The sequence below is a fragment of the Ursus maritimus genome, unplaced genomic scaffold, assembly GCF_017311325.1.
Source record: "Ursus maritimus isolate PB19 unplaced genomic scaffold, ASM1731132v1 scaffold_24, whole genome shotgun sequence".
NCBI lineage: Eukaryota > Metazoa > Chordata > Mammalia > Carnivora > Ursidae > Ursus > Ursus maritimus.
This window is the reverse complement of record NW_024424897.1, coordinates 34,343,739-34,360,831: the sequence shown is the minus strand read 5'-3', so window position 1 is coordinate 34,360,831 and position 17,093 is coordinate 34,343,739. Positions and strand designations below refer to the sequence as shown.

Genomic DNA, 17,093 nt, shown 5'->3' with positions numbered 1-17,093 from the left:
CGTTCTGTCACTTTTCTTCTTCTAATCCTGTCTCTCTTGATTATAGTAAGGAATTTGTGGTTCTATTTTTACATTTTAAGAGGCTGATGTTTCTTGCCTAAATTGCGTTGATAGATACTTCTTTAAATCTAATGATTTAACTTATTTATGATTTAATATACAGAATTTCACATTCACATTTTTTGTTGTTTTTTCTCCCTCTAATTTTAGGATCCTCGTTGTAGTCTTGCAGGAGAAAATTGCTGCCTTTGATAGCTGTACTTTCACAAAAAAGTTTTTTGTCACAAGTATGTATCAACTTGGTTTATTTCTTATAATATGCTTTTGACAGAATCAGCAAACTTATTGTAATCATCACATCAGTGTTTCGTGGTTATTCAGTTACTATGATATGCCTGTGTTTCTGTGGATCTCTTACTACTCTCATTTTATGGTATGTATTTACAACCCACAACACATTTTTTTTCCTGTTATTGAGCAAGCCTTGTATTATGTTGCCTCAGTTTCTCCTTACATGTTCTCCTTGAGTAGCTATGAGTAATTTAGGTTCATGTAGCTATGCCATATTTTCCAGAGCTGTTGTTAAGTTACTTCATTCACATAACATACTTGAAGAGATAACTGGACTATATCGTACATGAGGGATTTGAAACTTAGAGACATGTCCCAGTCTCTTTCTTTCCCTCCCTCCTTCTTACTCCATCTCCCACGACTTCCAGTACTGTTTGAAAGTGCCGGAATAAGCATAGAATCTGGAGCCACATACATACTCACTGACTGGCTGAGTGATTCTTTTTTTGAAAAGAATTGGTTCTTGCAGTTGTAGGGGCTGGCATGTCCCAAACTTGTAGGGTGGGCCAGGAGGGTGGAGATTCCAGCAGGAACAGAGTCCAAAGAAAGTCTGGAGTTAGAATTTTTTTTTCATGCTCCCTTCGGCAGCACATATACTAGAATTTTTTTTTTCACTACACACTAGTAAAACAGTAGTTTTCATTCTTATATTTTAACTTCTATAACTCTCCGTCAAAGCTCTAGCTGTTTTTTTCCCAGAGTCTGATTATGCGTGTGCTGTAGAGATAGTTTTGTTGGAACAGATTTCAGTTTTGTTATGACTAGGGAATCCAACTTGTATTGCTGCTGTTCTTGAACTATCACAACTGTATACATACTTATTCATTAGATGTTTACCTAATATCTACTATGTATTAAGCCCTGGGTAGTAGATATTATCCTTTCTGATAAGAGGTCATGTTCTGAGGTAACTAATACATTATCATTTCTATGGAATTGCATCCATTGTATATGATATATAACACATAATATAATTCATTATAACACATAGTATTTATAATTTGGCAGACTAGGAAGAAGAATTATGACAGCTTGTCTTCTTGAGCTTGCAGCCATCTCTCAGACATCTACAAAGATAACGATCGAGATCATGTACCCTGAAATATTTTTCATTTTCTCACAAGACCTCATGTATACAATTCATATCTCTAACGCCTGGGACATTGAACTAGCACGGTGTAGGCTCTCACTATATATTTCTTGAACAAATGAGTACATTAATCCAGCTCTCATTGATTTTATGGTAATCAGAAATTTATTTATGATTAATAATTATGAAATGTAGATCACTAGGCAGGATCTTACGTTGTCAATCCAGACATAAAAAAATTAAAAAGTTTTTGAGAAGCATATATTCATTAATAATATCTTCATTCACAAATGTATTTTATGCATAATATGGACAGCTTTGGATAGTACATGGCCTGTTTTAGCATATTCTTCTTGTACAGGTCTTATGAATTAATATATTACACTATATTTGTATTACTCATTATTATAATTAAAACAATTAGAGAACTAGACTGTATCTAAGGAACCATGTGTGAATCTATCCGTTACCTCCATGTATGTGGGCTGCAGAGCAGTGAATCAGGGCGGAGTATGAACCCTTCAGCCAGATTCAGATACCAGGTTTTCCTGAGCATTTTTTTTTTAAGATTTTTAAAAATGTATTATTTATTTGACAGAGAGACAACCAGCGAGAGAGGGAACACAAGCAGGGGGAGTGGGAGAGGAAGAAGCAGGCTCCCAGCGGAGCAGGGAGCCTGATGCGGGGCTCGATCCCAGGACCCTGGCATCATGCACTGAGCCGAAGGCAGACATTTAACGACTGAGCCACCCAGGCGCCCCTCCTTAGCGTTTATCTTACATTCTATCCGTCGTCTTCTGCTCTTCATCATTAATCAAAGATATGTGTGTCGTGGCTTCTGCAAAGTCAGATATCTCTGTTGTGACTTCTTATTAATTTTACACTTTGAGTCTGTTTTCCTTGGTAGCTGCTTTTCCCTTTTAAAATAAGGTCAGGAGCCTAGAGGTACTTTCTTGCTTCTTTTTAAAATACAGCGATAGCTTTTGCTGCCTCAGCTCTGTGTAAAATTGGAGGAAAAACATCCCAAATCATTATTTGTTAAGATCGTTTATTTAAATGGCAATGTATGTTTTGAAATTTAAACATTAGGCTGGAAGTAATATTGTACTTGCCAATAGATCTGTTTCTTTCTTTGTAGTAAGAGTTGGGTATAAAGTCAGTTGTCATAGTGATTAAAGAGAAGTTAATAAATATGAATAAGTTAATAATAGAAAATTTTATTTTACAGAACATATTTATAGTGAAGTTTTTAAAGTAAATAAGTAAGAAATGTAGATTTTCAGTAATTAAATACCCAAGATAGAATTTTAAAAGAAAAAATAAGCTTTATTATAAAGGAACAATTTTAAATCACCAGATTTAAAAAATTTTTAGAATTCAAGTATAATTAACATACAGTGTTATATTAGTTTCAGGTGTACAATATAATGATACAACAATCCTATACATTACTCAGTGCTCATCACAATAAGTGCATCCTTAATCCTCTTCACCCATCACCCCCCTGTTTGTTCTCTGTATTTAAGTCTTTTTTGTTTGTCTCTTTTCTTTGATCACTTGTTTTGTTTCTTAAATTCCACATATGAGTGAAATCATATGATATTTGTTTTTCTCTGACTGACTTGTTTTACTTAGCATAAAAATCACTAGATTTATGTATTGAATTTATAATTAGATTTGAAGGACACAGGCTTTGTAATATTTTTGATACACTGGAATGAGAATAGACCTTTCAGAGTACTCTGTTTTATTGGAGAAATTGGGCAAAATTATGTATGATAATAGGAACTTTTAAGCTTAGATGGTCTAATAAAATTTTGCATAAAATGATGTAGATATGCCTTATATCCTTAATTGTATGCCTCTTACAAATGAGTGAAATTAGTTGCTACTAACATGAGTTTCTGTTATTTAATAGGCGATGGAAATGTATTTGTTTCATTTTTTCTTCAAGTTTTTATTTATTTATTTATTAAACCTCTCTGTATTTTATTTTATTTTATTTTTTATATTTTTTTCATAATAATATTTTTTATTATATTATGTTATTCGCCACCCAGGCAACCCTATTGTATAGTTTTTATTTTATTTTATTTTATTTTTTTATTTTAATGTTTTTTTATTATGTTAGTCACCATACAGTACATCCCTGGTTTTTGATGTAAAGTTCGATGATTCATTAGTTGCGTATAACACCCAGTGCACCATGCAATACGTGCCCTCCTTACTACCCATCACCAGCCTATCCCATTCCCTCACCCCCCTCCCCTCTGAAGCCCTCAGTTTGTTTCTCAGAGTCCATAGTCTCTCATGCTTCATTCCCCGTTCTGATTACCCCCCCTTTCTTTATCCCGTTCTTCTCCTACCGATCTTCCTAGTTCTTATGTTCCATAGATGAGAGAAACCATATGATAATTGTCTTTCTCAACATTTGCTGCAACATGGACAGCACTGGAGGAGATAATGCTAAGTGAAATAAGTCAAGCAGAGAAAGACAATTATCAGGTTTTTATTTAAATTCCAGTTAGTTAACGTATAGTGTAGTGTTAGTTTCAGGTGTAGAATCTAGTGATTCATCAACTTACATACAACACTGAGTGCTCATCACAAGTGCCCTCCTTAATACCCATCACCCATTTAACCCATCCCCCTGCTCACCTCCCCTCCAGTAACCATCAGTTTGTTTCCTATAGTTAAGAGTCTGTTTTCTGGTTTGCCTCTCTTTCCCCCCTCCCTATGTTCATATGTTTTGTTTTTTAAATTCCACATATGAGTGGAATCATATGACAATTGTCTTTCTCTGACTCACTTATTTCGCTTAGTATAATGCTTTCTAGCTCCATCCATGTCATTGCAAATGGCAAGATTTCATTCTTTTTGATGGCTGAGTAATATTCTTGTGTGTGTGTGTGTGTGTGTCCTCTTTAGCCATTCACCACTCAATGGATATTTGGGCTCTTTCCGTAATTTGGCTGTTGTTGATAATGCTGCTATAAACATTGGGGTGCATGTGTCTGTTTGAATAAGGACCTCCATATAAGAATCTATAAAAAAATCTATGATACTGTAGGCTCTAAATACAATTTATCTTTTAAAAAGCTTTGTTTTTTGTACATTGACAATATTTGCCAATTTTCTGGAGAAGTATTTTGCAATTTGAGATTTTGCAATAGAAGAATTTGTGGAATGTTCTGACGTGGGTCAACTTACAGATTTTCTATCTGACAGAAAAAAAAGCAAATACATAAAGCTCTTGAATCAATTGACAGAATCAGTATAGAAACTGGCACATTGTCAAAGAAAGCAATTAAAGAAATTTCATATCTTGGGATTTTACTATAATTTCTCAATTAAAACATTTATAGTGGAAATAAGAATGAAAGTATGTTTAAGCAAAAGAAGAATGAATAGAGTATGTATTCTTCTTAGTTTTCATTCTTACTTGAAACTATGAGGTTCTTATAGAAAGAATATGAGTTTTTAGTTACCTTAAAATGGTTAAATGTATTTTGATTATTAAATTATTAAAATTTTTATAAAAATTTTTTATAAAAAATTTTATAAAAAAATTATTAAGTTATTAAAATTTTTCTTATTGGATAAACATTTAGTGAGATGGTGAAAATATTGTGTTTTATTATATTAATAATACTATACAATACTGTTTCATCTCTTGTGAATGTTGTTTAAGAATTTATTTTGGGTAGTACGTACTGTTACTTAAAGAAAGTAGAATAATGAACCACCATGTACTTATCTAGTTTCAACAGTTATCAATTCATGGACAGTCTTTTTCATTTATACCTTTCCAAAGGTCATTACCAAATGACCATATATAATTTATCATCTAAACTGAGGTCTTTCGATTTGAACAAATGCCATACTTAATTTAATTCTGATCAAATCTGGTCAACATATATACTAGAAATGTCCTGGGCCAACAGGGACATGTATCTTGTAAATTTCCTACCACCTGAAATCCCAAGGTTTTTCACATACAAAAACCTTCTTTATCAATATCCAGTATCCTTTTTAACTCTTTATATCTACAATTCCCTTTCATGCTGCTTATGCTACATTTACTTTGAACTCCATTCATTATTCTCATTTCTTTGCAGGTGCACTGTCACTTTATTTTCCTGTCTGAATTGGCCTTTACACGAGCACCCTCCTTTCCCAGAATGTCTTAATCCTGCTGTCTTAATTCTCGGCTGTCTGTATTAGTTCTTATGTGAACCATTTCCTGACACCTTTAGCTTACAGCAACCTTGCCTTCGTCTAAGTCCCCAAAGATAGCAGTTCCCAAAGTCTGTTGGCAGAACACAAACCTTCAACATGCTGTGGGCATCAAGGTGCCCTGGTCACATATAGTCAGGAAACACTGCCTTCTATTGGAGAATGGCAGTGGTGACTAACATTTTAATCTGCTTAAATTTATTTACTACATTTGTATATTTCCCATATTTGTTTGATTACAGACCTTTTTTATTACTCAACACCCTTTGGGAATGCTTTTATAACATGTAATCTTTGCCTCTGTTAAGACACTTAACTTTCCATGTTATCGTATGCATTTTCTGTTTACTTGTTCTGTCTCTGCTACTAGACAGTGATCTCCTTTAGAGCAAAGTTATCTAGCTTGATTTGGATGAAGGAAGTAAGGTCTGCATGGAAAGTATAATATATCCGTGATGTTCTAGCTAACTTAAAAATATTACTGATGTTTATTTTTGCTTCTTGTGAGACTAAAACTCAATTTGCTGAAGATGAAAAACATTTATCTCAACTGTTTCCTGGTTTCAAAACATCAGCGGTCCTTTTCCAAGATGTTTAGTTAGCCAAAATGGTTTAGAATGTAGTGCAACTCTGTTACAAGTCATCAGATGGGGAAGAAAATTGCTAATATAGGATCAGTAGTAATCTCCAGGAAAAATGATATATAGGTCTGACCTGGAAATTAATGGTGTTCGGTGGATATTTAAAGAAGTGAATATATGTACGCATATATGAGTGAAGTTTCTCCCACATATTGGAGTAAATCCAGAAAATCTGAAATTTGAAAATTATATGTTTGTAGTCATCAGCTCTTGAGTATCTCTCCAGTATCTGGAGTGTTTTCCCTTTTGGGACTAGGAGCTTCTGTTTTATGAGCCTTTAGCAAGTACAGACTATTAGTGAAATCTAATAAAAATGAATGGGAGAGTGAATCATTATTACTCTTTCTTGATGCCTTTGTTCTTTTTTAGTTGATAGCCTTAGGGACATCTTTATTTATTTGAGAGAGAGAGAGAGAGAGAGCGAGCACATGAGCAGGGGGAGGGGCAGAGGGAGAAGCAGACTGTCTGCTGAGCAGGGAGCTCAATGTTGGGCTCAATCCCAGGACCCTGACATCATGATCTGAGCCGAAGGCAGATGCCCAACTGACTGATCCACCCATGCGCCCCCTTTGGGATATCTTTGTCATACAGTCCTAAATGCTTCCCTCTGCATTACTGGACTCACTCAGTAGTTGAAATAAGTATTATTAAAGTATTAGGCTCTCTTGTATTCTGTGAATTGTTCATGATGAGAAGAGATCTGGAAGGATGCTTTATGAGTGTCACTCAGGTGCTTTATGAGTGACATTCAGTTTTATTAGTAAGTCCTGGTCAGGTGGCTTGAGGCCCCCGGAAGTGAATTTTTAGTAATTCCTGTTCCATTAGAATTATCACCTCTTCTTTCAGTATAGTATTTGTAAAATGGCTCTCATGATTTGGGGATGCCATAACATCTGTTTAGTGTGTATTTCATTAAATCTGAAATGTATGTAACTTAAAATGTTGAAAAATGGGGTAGTATAAAAATACAACTATCATTTCTGGGGATAAAAGATGAAAATAAGTATAATAAACTATGTATTAGAACCCAGCAATGTCTTTTGAGGACAGATGTTTAGTATAGTTGTCAGAAGGCAGGATGGTGCATGGCCTTGGGAGAAGAGAGCTGGAAAGGTATATGAGAGAGGGCTTTTGTGATTCTGTAATGTCCTGGGGTTTTGTTTGTTTTGTTTTGGGTACTGCTTATGTATGTATATGTTCACTTTGTTGATTTGGGTGCCTCTGGATGTATATTATATTTGAATATATAGTTTACATTGAAACAGAGTTGAGAAAGCTTCAACAGCAATGCCAACAACACAGGTTGTGATTTCTCTCCGCATGCTCTGAGTACTGTGTGTCGTAGCATTCTACAGCAGCTCTTCCCCACCCCTTCATCTGTGAATACCCCAACCCATAGTGGGAACTTACCTCATTTCATACTTCTCTTAAGAAGTATCTCATTGTTAGTTACATATTATTTTACTTGACTGGAAGACCCTAGAGACTGGATTTATGTGAGTGATGTAGGGTTGGTAAGATTGATGGTATTTGGTGAATATTTGTATGAAGGAATTTAACTTCCTGTTTCTGAGATACAGCTTCACCTAAAGTGATTTGTATCAACACGTTGAACAAAATTTAGCATAGCCTGATATTTAAGATCAAGGAACAAGTATACCATATCCTAACTTGAAAGAATCTTCTTTTTCTTTAATTACAACATTCCCACCCCTTTCCTTTATACAGATTGAAGCGTTTAGCGGGTGGAACGAGTCGTGTTTCTGTGTGTTTCTCCGACTTTGGGCTAGCCCATGTGTATAAACCAGTTTGCCCGAGGCACTAGAAAGATGTCGCTGAGGCAGTGGGCATACTGAGAATAGCACTTGTTGTAGCCCATTTGCCTGTGCCGCATAGGTTTTCCCCAGTGATCGGTTTCTAGTTCTTGAACAATTAGGACCAGAGCCCACATAGAATGACAAATTCTCCCCTTAATGAGGATGTTGTTTTGATGGTGTAGGCATTTGATTTCTAATGCAGTTTAAAAAGCTCTTGTATAATACAATCGTGAGTGCCTTAGTTATGTATGAATACAATGATGGGACTGTAAAATAAGTAGAGACAGCTGTGTCCATCAGGGGAAGCATCATGGGAATTTGTGCCAAAGGGTGGAAGGATCAGGTAAAGAGAGCCGATAGAGAACTAGAAAGGGAATGCAGCCGATACGATGAGAAAGGAGACACCTTTGTATTTGCCTGTATAGAGACGGTGGCCTTGAGCAGCTGTCTGATGTGGAAATTCAAAACCCATGTATGATGAAGAAAACAAAAGACAAGGACTGATAGATGTCATTAGCAGTCATTTCCAGTGTGCTTAAATTGAAAGTTAGATATGAAGTCTCTGGAGAGACCAAAGGATTGTACAGTAAGTAACTCTTTCCAGTGGCCTCTGTTTTTAACTTCGAGGAAGAAAATTTATTCCTTACCATCCTAATGCTATTTCTTTGTGGTGTTATGTGTGTTCTTCATTTACGTTAATGATAAATAACAAGTATAAGAAATTAATTTAAAGGATCTGAAAAATGCAAAATTATTTTTAGTTTTGGAAAGAGGAGGTTTCCTTTTTAAAATGTTTAGAAGCAAATTTGTAACATTTATGAGGAGAGATGGGCAGGTTAATGTGAGATCTAAGCCCAGTTCAAGTTAAAGTCAAATCTATCCCTGTTCTTTCGGGTTCCCATCTATATATTGCCGCAGTGTTTTCACGGGCTGGGCAGGTGCCCAGTACATAGTGGGCAATCAATGAATATGTGTGCAATGAAACAACTTGTAATTTTCCTATCCTCTCCACATAATGGCCTACTCATTGAACATCACACTGGCTGTACTCTTAAATTCATGATATATTTGGGGCACCTGTGTGGCTCAGTTGGGTAAGTGTCTGACTCTTGATTTCGGCTTAGTTCATGATCTCAAGGTCATGAGATCGAGCCCCGCATTGGCCTCTGTGTTCAGCAGTGACTCTGCTTGAGAGTCTCTCTCTCCCTCTCCCTTTGCCCCTCCCCCATGTATGCTCGTGCACACTCTCTCTCAAATAAATAAATCTTTAAAAAATTCATATGTTTATGTACATGAAAAAGCAAAAACCAGAAAGCTTACGGAACTTTAAGAGGATCATTAATCAGTTGTAAGGTAGTCAAATAAATCCCTGAAGTGATGTTTAATGTTATGTGCTTATATGTCTTTCTGGAGAGAGTGTTCCTGGTTTCTTTTCTGGACTTAATAGAATATGTGGTCTTTTGTGACTGATATCTTTTACTGAGCATAGATAATCATAGTTCATCTATGTTGTAGAATCTATCAGTTCATCTTTAAAAAAATTTTTTTAGGGCTCCTGGGTGGCTCAGTTGGTTGAGCATCGGACTCTTGGTTTCAGCTCATGTCATGACCTCAGGGTGGTGAGATTGAGTCTTGCATTGGGCTCTATACTTAGTAGAGAATCTGCTTCTCTCCCTCTCCCACTGCCCCCCTCCCCCGCCAACTCTCTCTCTCAAAAGACAAATCTTTTTTTTTTTTTTTTAAGATTTTATTTATTTATTTGATAGAGAGAGAGACAGCCAGCAAGAGAGGGAACACAAGCAGGGGGGAGTGAGAAAGGAAGAAGCAGGCTTCCCAGTGGAGCAGGGAGCCTGATGTGGGGCTCGATCCCAGGACTCCGGGATCACGCCCTGAGCCAAAGGCAGACGCTTAACGACTGAGCCACCCAGGTGCCCCTCAAATAAACAAATGTTAAAAAAATTTTTTTGAAGACTTTTTTAGAGCAGTTTTAAGTGCACAGCAAAATTGAACAGAAGATACAGAGATTTCACCATTGTCACACATGTATAGCCTCCCCCATTATCAGTGTTACTCACCAGAGTGGTCCAGTTGCTACATTGAAACATCATTATCAACCAGAGTTCATAGTTTACCTTAGGGTTCAGTCTTGGTTTTATACATTCTGTGGGTTTGGATAAATGTATAATGGCATATATCCATCACTGTAATATCATACAGAATATTTTCACTGTCCTAAAAATCCTCTGCTCTTCCTGTTCATCTCTGCCCTCCCCATTTCCCTGGGAACCACTCATTTTTTTGTTATCTCCATGGTTTTGCATTTCCTAGAATGTCATACAGTTGGAATCATATAGTATGTAGCTTTCTCAGATTGACTTCTGTTTAGTAATGTGATTCAAGTTTCTGCCATGTTGCTACCTGACTTCAAGATTTACTACTATCAAACTACAGTAATCCAGACAGTGTGGCACTGGCTAAAGAATATACAATTAGATCAATGGAACAGAATAGAGAGCCCAGAAATAGATCTTTGACAAAGCAGCAGAGGTGTAGTACAAGGGAGCAAAGATAGTCTCTTCAACAAATGGTACTGGAACAACTACATTCCCATGTGAAAAACTGTAGCTAGACAGAAACCATACGTCCTTTGCAAAAATTAACTCAAAGTGGATCACAGACCTAAATGTAATACACAAAAGTATAAAATTTGTAAAAGATAACATAGGGAAAACCTGCATGACCTTGTGTATGGTGATGACTTTTTAGATACGACACCAAAGGCACAATTCATGAAAGAAATAATTGATAGGGTGGAATTCATTAAAATTAAAAACTTATGCTTTCCAAAAGACAGTATCAAAAGAATGAGAGGACAAGCCACAGACTAGGAGAAAGTTTTTGTAAAAGACACATCCAGTTAAAGGACTATTACTCAGAATATACAAAGAGTGCTTAAAACTCAACAAGAAGAACAGAAACTGCCCAATTAAAAAATGTGCCAAAAACCTTAACAGCTTACCAAAGAAGATATACAGATGGCAAATAAGCATATGAAAAGATGTTCCACACCATATGTTATCAGAGAAATTCAGATTAAAACAATGAGATACCACGTGCCCATGAGACTGGCCAAAATGAAGAGCACTGACAACAGCAAATGCTGACAAAGATATGGAGCAACAGGAACTCTCATACATTGCTGGTGGGAATGCAAAGTGATAATAGCCATTTTGGAGGACAGTTCAGCAGTTTCTTAGAAAACTAGACATACTGTTGCCATACAATCTAGCAATCACACTTCTTGGTATTTACCCAAAGGAGTTTTAATTGTTGTCCACTTAAAAAACTTGTACACAGTTGTTTATTGCAACTTTATTCACATTGCAACCAAGATGTCCATCAGTAGGAGAATGGATAAGTAAACTATGGTATATCCAGACAATGAAATGTTATTCTTCATTTCTTTTTGTTGCTGAATAATATTTAATTGTGTGGGTAATACCACAGGTATCTATTCATCAGGTGATGGACGTTTCGTTTGTTTCCACTTTTGGGCTATTATGAATAATGCTTTCATGAATGAAAGTTTTTTGTGGGGACATACACAGTTGACCCTTGAACAGCATGGGGGTTAGGGGTGCCAAATGCATGCATGGTTGAAAATTTGCGTATAACTTTTAACTCTCCAAAAACTTAGCCTAGTGTTAACCAGAAGCCTTATCAATAACATAAACAGTCAATTAATGTATATTTTGTATGTCATATGTATTATATACTATGTTCTTATAATTAGAGAAAATAAAATGTTAGTATAAAATCATAAGGAAAAGAAAATATATCTACAGTACTGTTTTATAAAAAACCCATGTATAAGTGGACCTGTGTAGTTCAAACTCATGTTATTCAAGGGTCAACTGTGTTTTCAGTTCTCTTGGGTATAAGTATTTGTGTGGACATATGTTTTCATTTCTCTTGAGTATGCGCCTAGGAGTTTATTTGCTGAGTCATATGGTAATTCTATCCTTAACTATTTGAAGAGCTGCCAGGCAGAGTGACTGCATTTTACATTCCCACCTGCAGTGTATGAAAGTTCCAATTTCTCCACATTCCCACTATTGATTGTTACTACCTTTCTTTGACTATAGCCATCCTATTGATGTCTCATGAAACGGTATCTGATTATACCTTTGATTTGCATTTCCCTGATGGGGAATGATGTTGAGCATCTTTTCATGTGTTCATTCACTAGCATATATCTTCTTTGTTAAAATTTATGCCTTATTTGTGTTTTCTTTTTTGAGTTGTAATAGTTCTGTTTATATTTTGGATACAAGTCAGTTATCAGATATATGTTTTATAAAACTCCATTCTGTTTTTTCTTTTTCTTAGTGATGTTCTTTAAAGCACAAATGTCCAATTTATCTATTTTCTTTTTTTAAAAGATTTTACTTACTTGAGAGAGAGGGAGAGTGAGCGAGAGAGAGAGCAGGAACGGGGGGGGAGGGGCAGAAGGAGAGGAAGAAGCAGACTCCCCTCTGAGCAGGGAGCCCCATGCAGGGCTCGATCCCAGGACCATGCGAAGGGATCATGCGAAGGCAGCCACTTAACCCACAGAGCCACCCAGGTGCCCTATCTATTTTTTCTTTTATCATTTGTACTTTTGGTGTCATATCTAAGAAAGCATTGCTTAATCTTAGGGTATGAAGTTTTACCACTATGTTTTATTCTTAGAGGTTAATACTTTTAACATTTTTTTTTGGCAGTTTTGTGTGTGTGTGTGTTTAATACAAATACAATATGCACGTAAGCTGTCTGTTCATTTTCTTGGCTACGCAGCCTGGCATTGGGATTGGTGCCTCTGATGGCCAGCGGGGCTGCTCTTTCCACGGTGGCTTTGTGGTCCTAGGAGGAGACATTGTGAGCAATCTCTGCACATAAGATTTGTTGCACTTGACATTGTGGACTGAGAACTTCAGAAGCCACTGGGCAGCATGGGCTTTGTTTTCCTGTTGCTCTTATAACCATTGTTGGGCATCAAGATGTGGCCCTTGAATCTTCTGTGCACCTTATCGACAATGCCTCTGGGTTTCTACCAGTTGTACTTAATTTTGACGTATTGGTCTGACTGCTGTCGGATGAACTGCTTGGTCCTCTTTTTAACAATCTTGGGCTTCCCCAGAGGTCTGAGAGCGGCCATGTTGCCAAGTAGAAGATGGCTGCCACCAATGCAGGCAGTGCTGAGGAAGAGAGCAGTACTTTTAACTTTTTCATTTAAGTCTTTGATTTAATTTCGAGTTAATTTTTGTATGCGGTGTGAGATCAGGGTTATATTCTTTGGCATATGGATGTGTAGTTGACCCATCATCATTTGTTGACAAGATTATTCTTTTCCCATTGACTTGCCTTGCTAACCTTATTGGGAGTCAGATGACCATAAATGCAGACATCTGTTTTTCCAAAAAGGTCTAAAATCTTTTGAGTCCTCTTTACCAAGAAAAATTAGGCAGAATGTTACAGAGAGTAGTTGAATCCTTTGTTTTTCAAAATAAGTTCAGGTTACCTCCCCAGTAGGGACCAATATTAAGGGAGGATGCCATCTAAAATTGCATGTCTCCTGTGCCTTTTAAAATATTTCTATAGCAATGGAGGAATCTTCATTTAGTGTGCTTTTCTTGGATCTTACCTTTATTTAAATTTGGAAATCTCAGTTTTTTAAATATCCAGTTCTCTTGCTTTGTTCACAAACATTGTAAACATGTTAGAATTAGCCTTAGTATTATAGAGATTTGGATTTTTTTCCCCTTGTTTTCAAAGTTTAGCTGGAGGCAATGGTTAATTTTTAAAGGAGTCATGCTTATAAAGTTGGGATAGTGCTGAGTGGCTGATGGTCTGCTGATTCCAGCTGTAAAATGTTTTTTGGAGAGGAGAAAAACAATTTGCTTTCATTCCAATACACTATAATTCTTGAGGTCCACTGGGTTTCTAAAAACATTGACTCCAAAAGTGAAATGAAGAACATTTGTCCTTGATATCTTCTAGTATTTGGAAAGGAGAATATACTTATTAGGATCTATTGAGATGAGATGAATACCAGAATTGATGGAGAGTTAGATAATATTGACTTTAAGGTTCAGGAGATTAGCTACCTCTAATGCAGTGCTGCAGTTCACAAGTATTTATTTCTGTTTTTCATTTGGTTCTTTTTCTCATGACATTTTAAAAGGGGGAAATTTTCAAAAAAATATTTAAAAGGGGGACGTTTTCTTATAGGCCATATTTATATTCATTTCTTCAGCTCTGAAAATATCTATGGAATATATGTATGAATTAGGCTACTCAGTGGGAATATAATAATGAAATCTATGTAAATACTGTACAGCATATATTAGAGTGTATTGTCTTTGCACTGTTTTAGTGTGCCATTGTCCTTTGTATGTGTCCATAATATGTGTCCATAATGTGCCTTCAGTGGATATAGTAATATCGCAGTTCCCTAGAGGTCAGTTTTCCCAAAATCCAAAACATCCCAAACAGAACCCTTTAAACCCTGAAATAAACAAAACAATTTTTTTAAAAAGATGAGTAAAAAATTAGAAAGCTCATACCTTGTATTTCATGTGATATATGGATTTCCTCTTTGGGCCATTATCTTCTTTATAAGTTCTTTATCTTCTTTAAAAAGGAAAACTCAAAATAAATGGTGATCGAAGGAGCTCAAATGAACACTACTGTGTGAGGGATGCAGCGGCAGGCGTGTGCTTCCTCAGTGCTTGTGAACACCAACACACTAGCATTTAGTTACACACAAGGCTTTCTGAATCAGAGAGCATGTAATACGTGTGTGTGTGTGTGTTTAAGATTTTATTTATCTATTTGAGAGAGAGAGAGAAGGAGCAGAGGGAGAGAGAGAGGAAGCAGACTTCCCACTGAGCAGGGAATCCAACGTGGGGCTCTATCCCAGGACCCTGAGATCATGACCTGAGCTGAAGGCAGTTGCTTAACTGACTGACTGAGCCACCCAGGTGCCCCAACACGTAATACATGTTTAAGACAGGTACCTATTTTTTTTTTGAAGATTCCTATTTTTTAAAAAATAGTTTAAAATGAAACATCTGGCTTTTAGGTGAGCCCACTATTTGAGTATTTGAAGTTTTTTTTATGTAGATGAGTTTTTTGCCAGTGTCATATAAACATGCTTTGATTAATTTAGGTGCATTTCTTAATTTGTTCAAACATATTTATTAAGCTGTGCTCAGGTATTATTCTAGGCAGTGGAGATTCAGCAGTGAACACAACAAATTCTTACATACCCCTCTAATCAAGTGGGAGGAAGATAAAATAAATTTAAAAATAATATATCGCAGAATGTATAAATTATTGTTGAAAGTAAATCTTAAAGTAGTTCATTATTTTCTTTTTCTCATTGTTAAGTATGCTTTTGCATAAAACATGATCATACATTGGTAACGCTATTCCTCTTAGGATCAGTAACATAGACTGGGACTTTATGCTGGGTCGGGAAGTGTTAGGTGTGCAGTTTATAATTCACATCCTGCTATTTTTTGCTATTATGCTCAGATGATTTGTGTCCTTTGGCTATTATTTTGCCATAAGAGGAAAACATTATTGTTATGGAATCTTGTTTGTCTCATGATTGTATAAATTTAGATTCCAAATTAGGACCTAAACTGTGAAATAGAATACTTCAGTTTGATCCTCTAGTGTACCTTTTACAGGAAAACATTTGTAAGAATATTAACCAGATACTTATGGAATGATAACCCAGAAGTTCTTTAGGTTAGGCTTTTTGTGTTGTCTGACTCTGCAGTTGCCTTTGAGTAGTCCCTCTAAAGCTTTGTGAAACACTGGAATATTATTTTGTGTAGTTGACAGATGAGTGTGTTAGACTCGAAGACCTTACTGGCACGGCCAGGAGGGCAGAGGAGAGCCTCTAGGATGACAGACATCACTTACTTGACTGAATCGTGTTGTGCCTTGGATAGTAGAGTTCAGGAAGATGGTATTGGAGTTTCCATGCAGCGATGGTATTCACTGTCACGACTATGTGATTTATTCTTCTTGAAAGGACAGACCCACAAAACAATCCTTCCTACTAGTTTGTTATTGGCTGGACTCAACGCAAGAAGAATGAAATTGTGAGTGCTTAATGTAAATACATAGGAGTGTGTAGGTGAGTTTTCTATCGTCTTTCTGTGGAGGCACTCTTTGTGAATTACTTGGCTTCATTGGTGCCTTACTTCAGTACTTGTTCTGTTTTTTTCTTCCCATCAGTGTATCGTCATTTCCTTTTTGATGTATGTCTTCTTTATCTTTTGCCTTTAAATTTCTGAACCAATTGTATCCTTTCTCTTTCCTCTCTAAATACTGTTGCTTGACTTAAAAACTTTGTTTCCTTTTAGCTTCTCTTTCTTGTTCTAGGAATAACTAGATAAAATACCCAGTTTTTGCTAAAATTATTACCAGTTCTTCCCAGATTTGTTTCTTATTGGAACAGCATCAAACCAAAAGGAAACTGTAGAGGAGAAAAAAATGAACTTCACTTAGCTATTAAAATAATGGCTGGTTTTATGGGAATTTTATGTGAGACTTGAAAAAATAAAACCATTTGGCTGTTTTGTTTTGATGGCATCAAAATATGTGCCAACAGAAAATTTATTAAGAAATATCTCACTATTGCCATTTCCAATTTTTCAGGCTGCTATCCTTGTCCAGGGCCCAACATGAATCCTATTGCTCTTGGGAGTCGCTGGCTTGCTTATGCAGAAAACAAGGTAAGGCATGGCTTATGCTTGGATTATTTGTAATGGAGCAAGTGTTGAAGAATTTTCCAAAGGTGATTACCAACAAATAATATTTAACTTACTAGTTTGTTTTCTTTGGTTTGGTTTTGATTTTAATTGGGCACCCAGCATTTATCCTATCTCCCTTATTGCTTAG

General features: G+C 36.1%; 1 protein-coding gene and 1 pseudogene across 7 annotated transcripts in view; one reads left to right on the top strand and one right to left on the bottom strand.

Moving 5' to 3' along the window:
* The window catches only part of BCAS3 (BCAS3 microtubule associated cell migration factor), a 588,999-nt gene that overhangs the window by 134,484 nt on the left and 437,422 nt on the right, over positions 1 to 17,093 (top strand). For all 7 annotated transcript variants that reach the window (XM_040640930.1, XM_040640931.1, XM_040640928.1 and 4 more), the window contains 2 exons: positions 211 to 287; positions 16,851 to 16,927. In XM_040640930.1, coding sequence (XP_040496864.1) covers positions 211 to 287; positions 16,851 to 16,927 — 154 coding nt within the window. The remainder of the gene's footprint in view (positions 1 to 210; positions 288 to 16,850; positions 16,928 to 17,093) is intronic.
* LOC121105030 lies at positions 12,807 to 13,332 on the bottom strand (annotated as a pseudogene).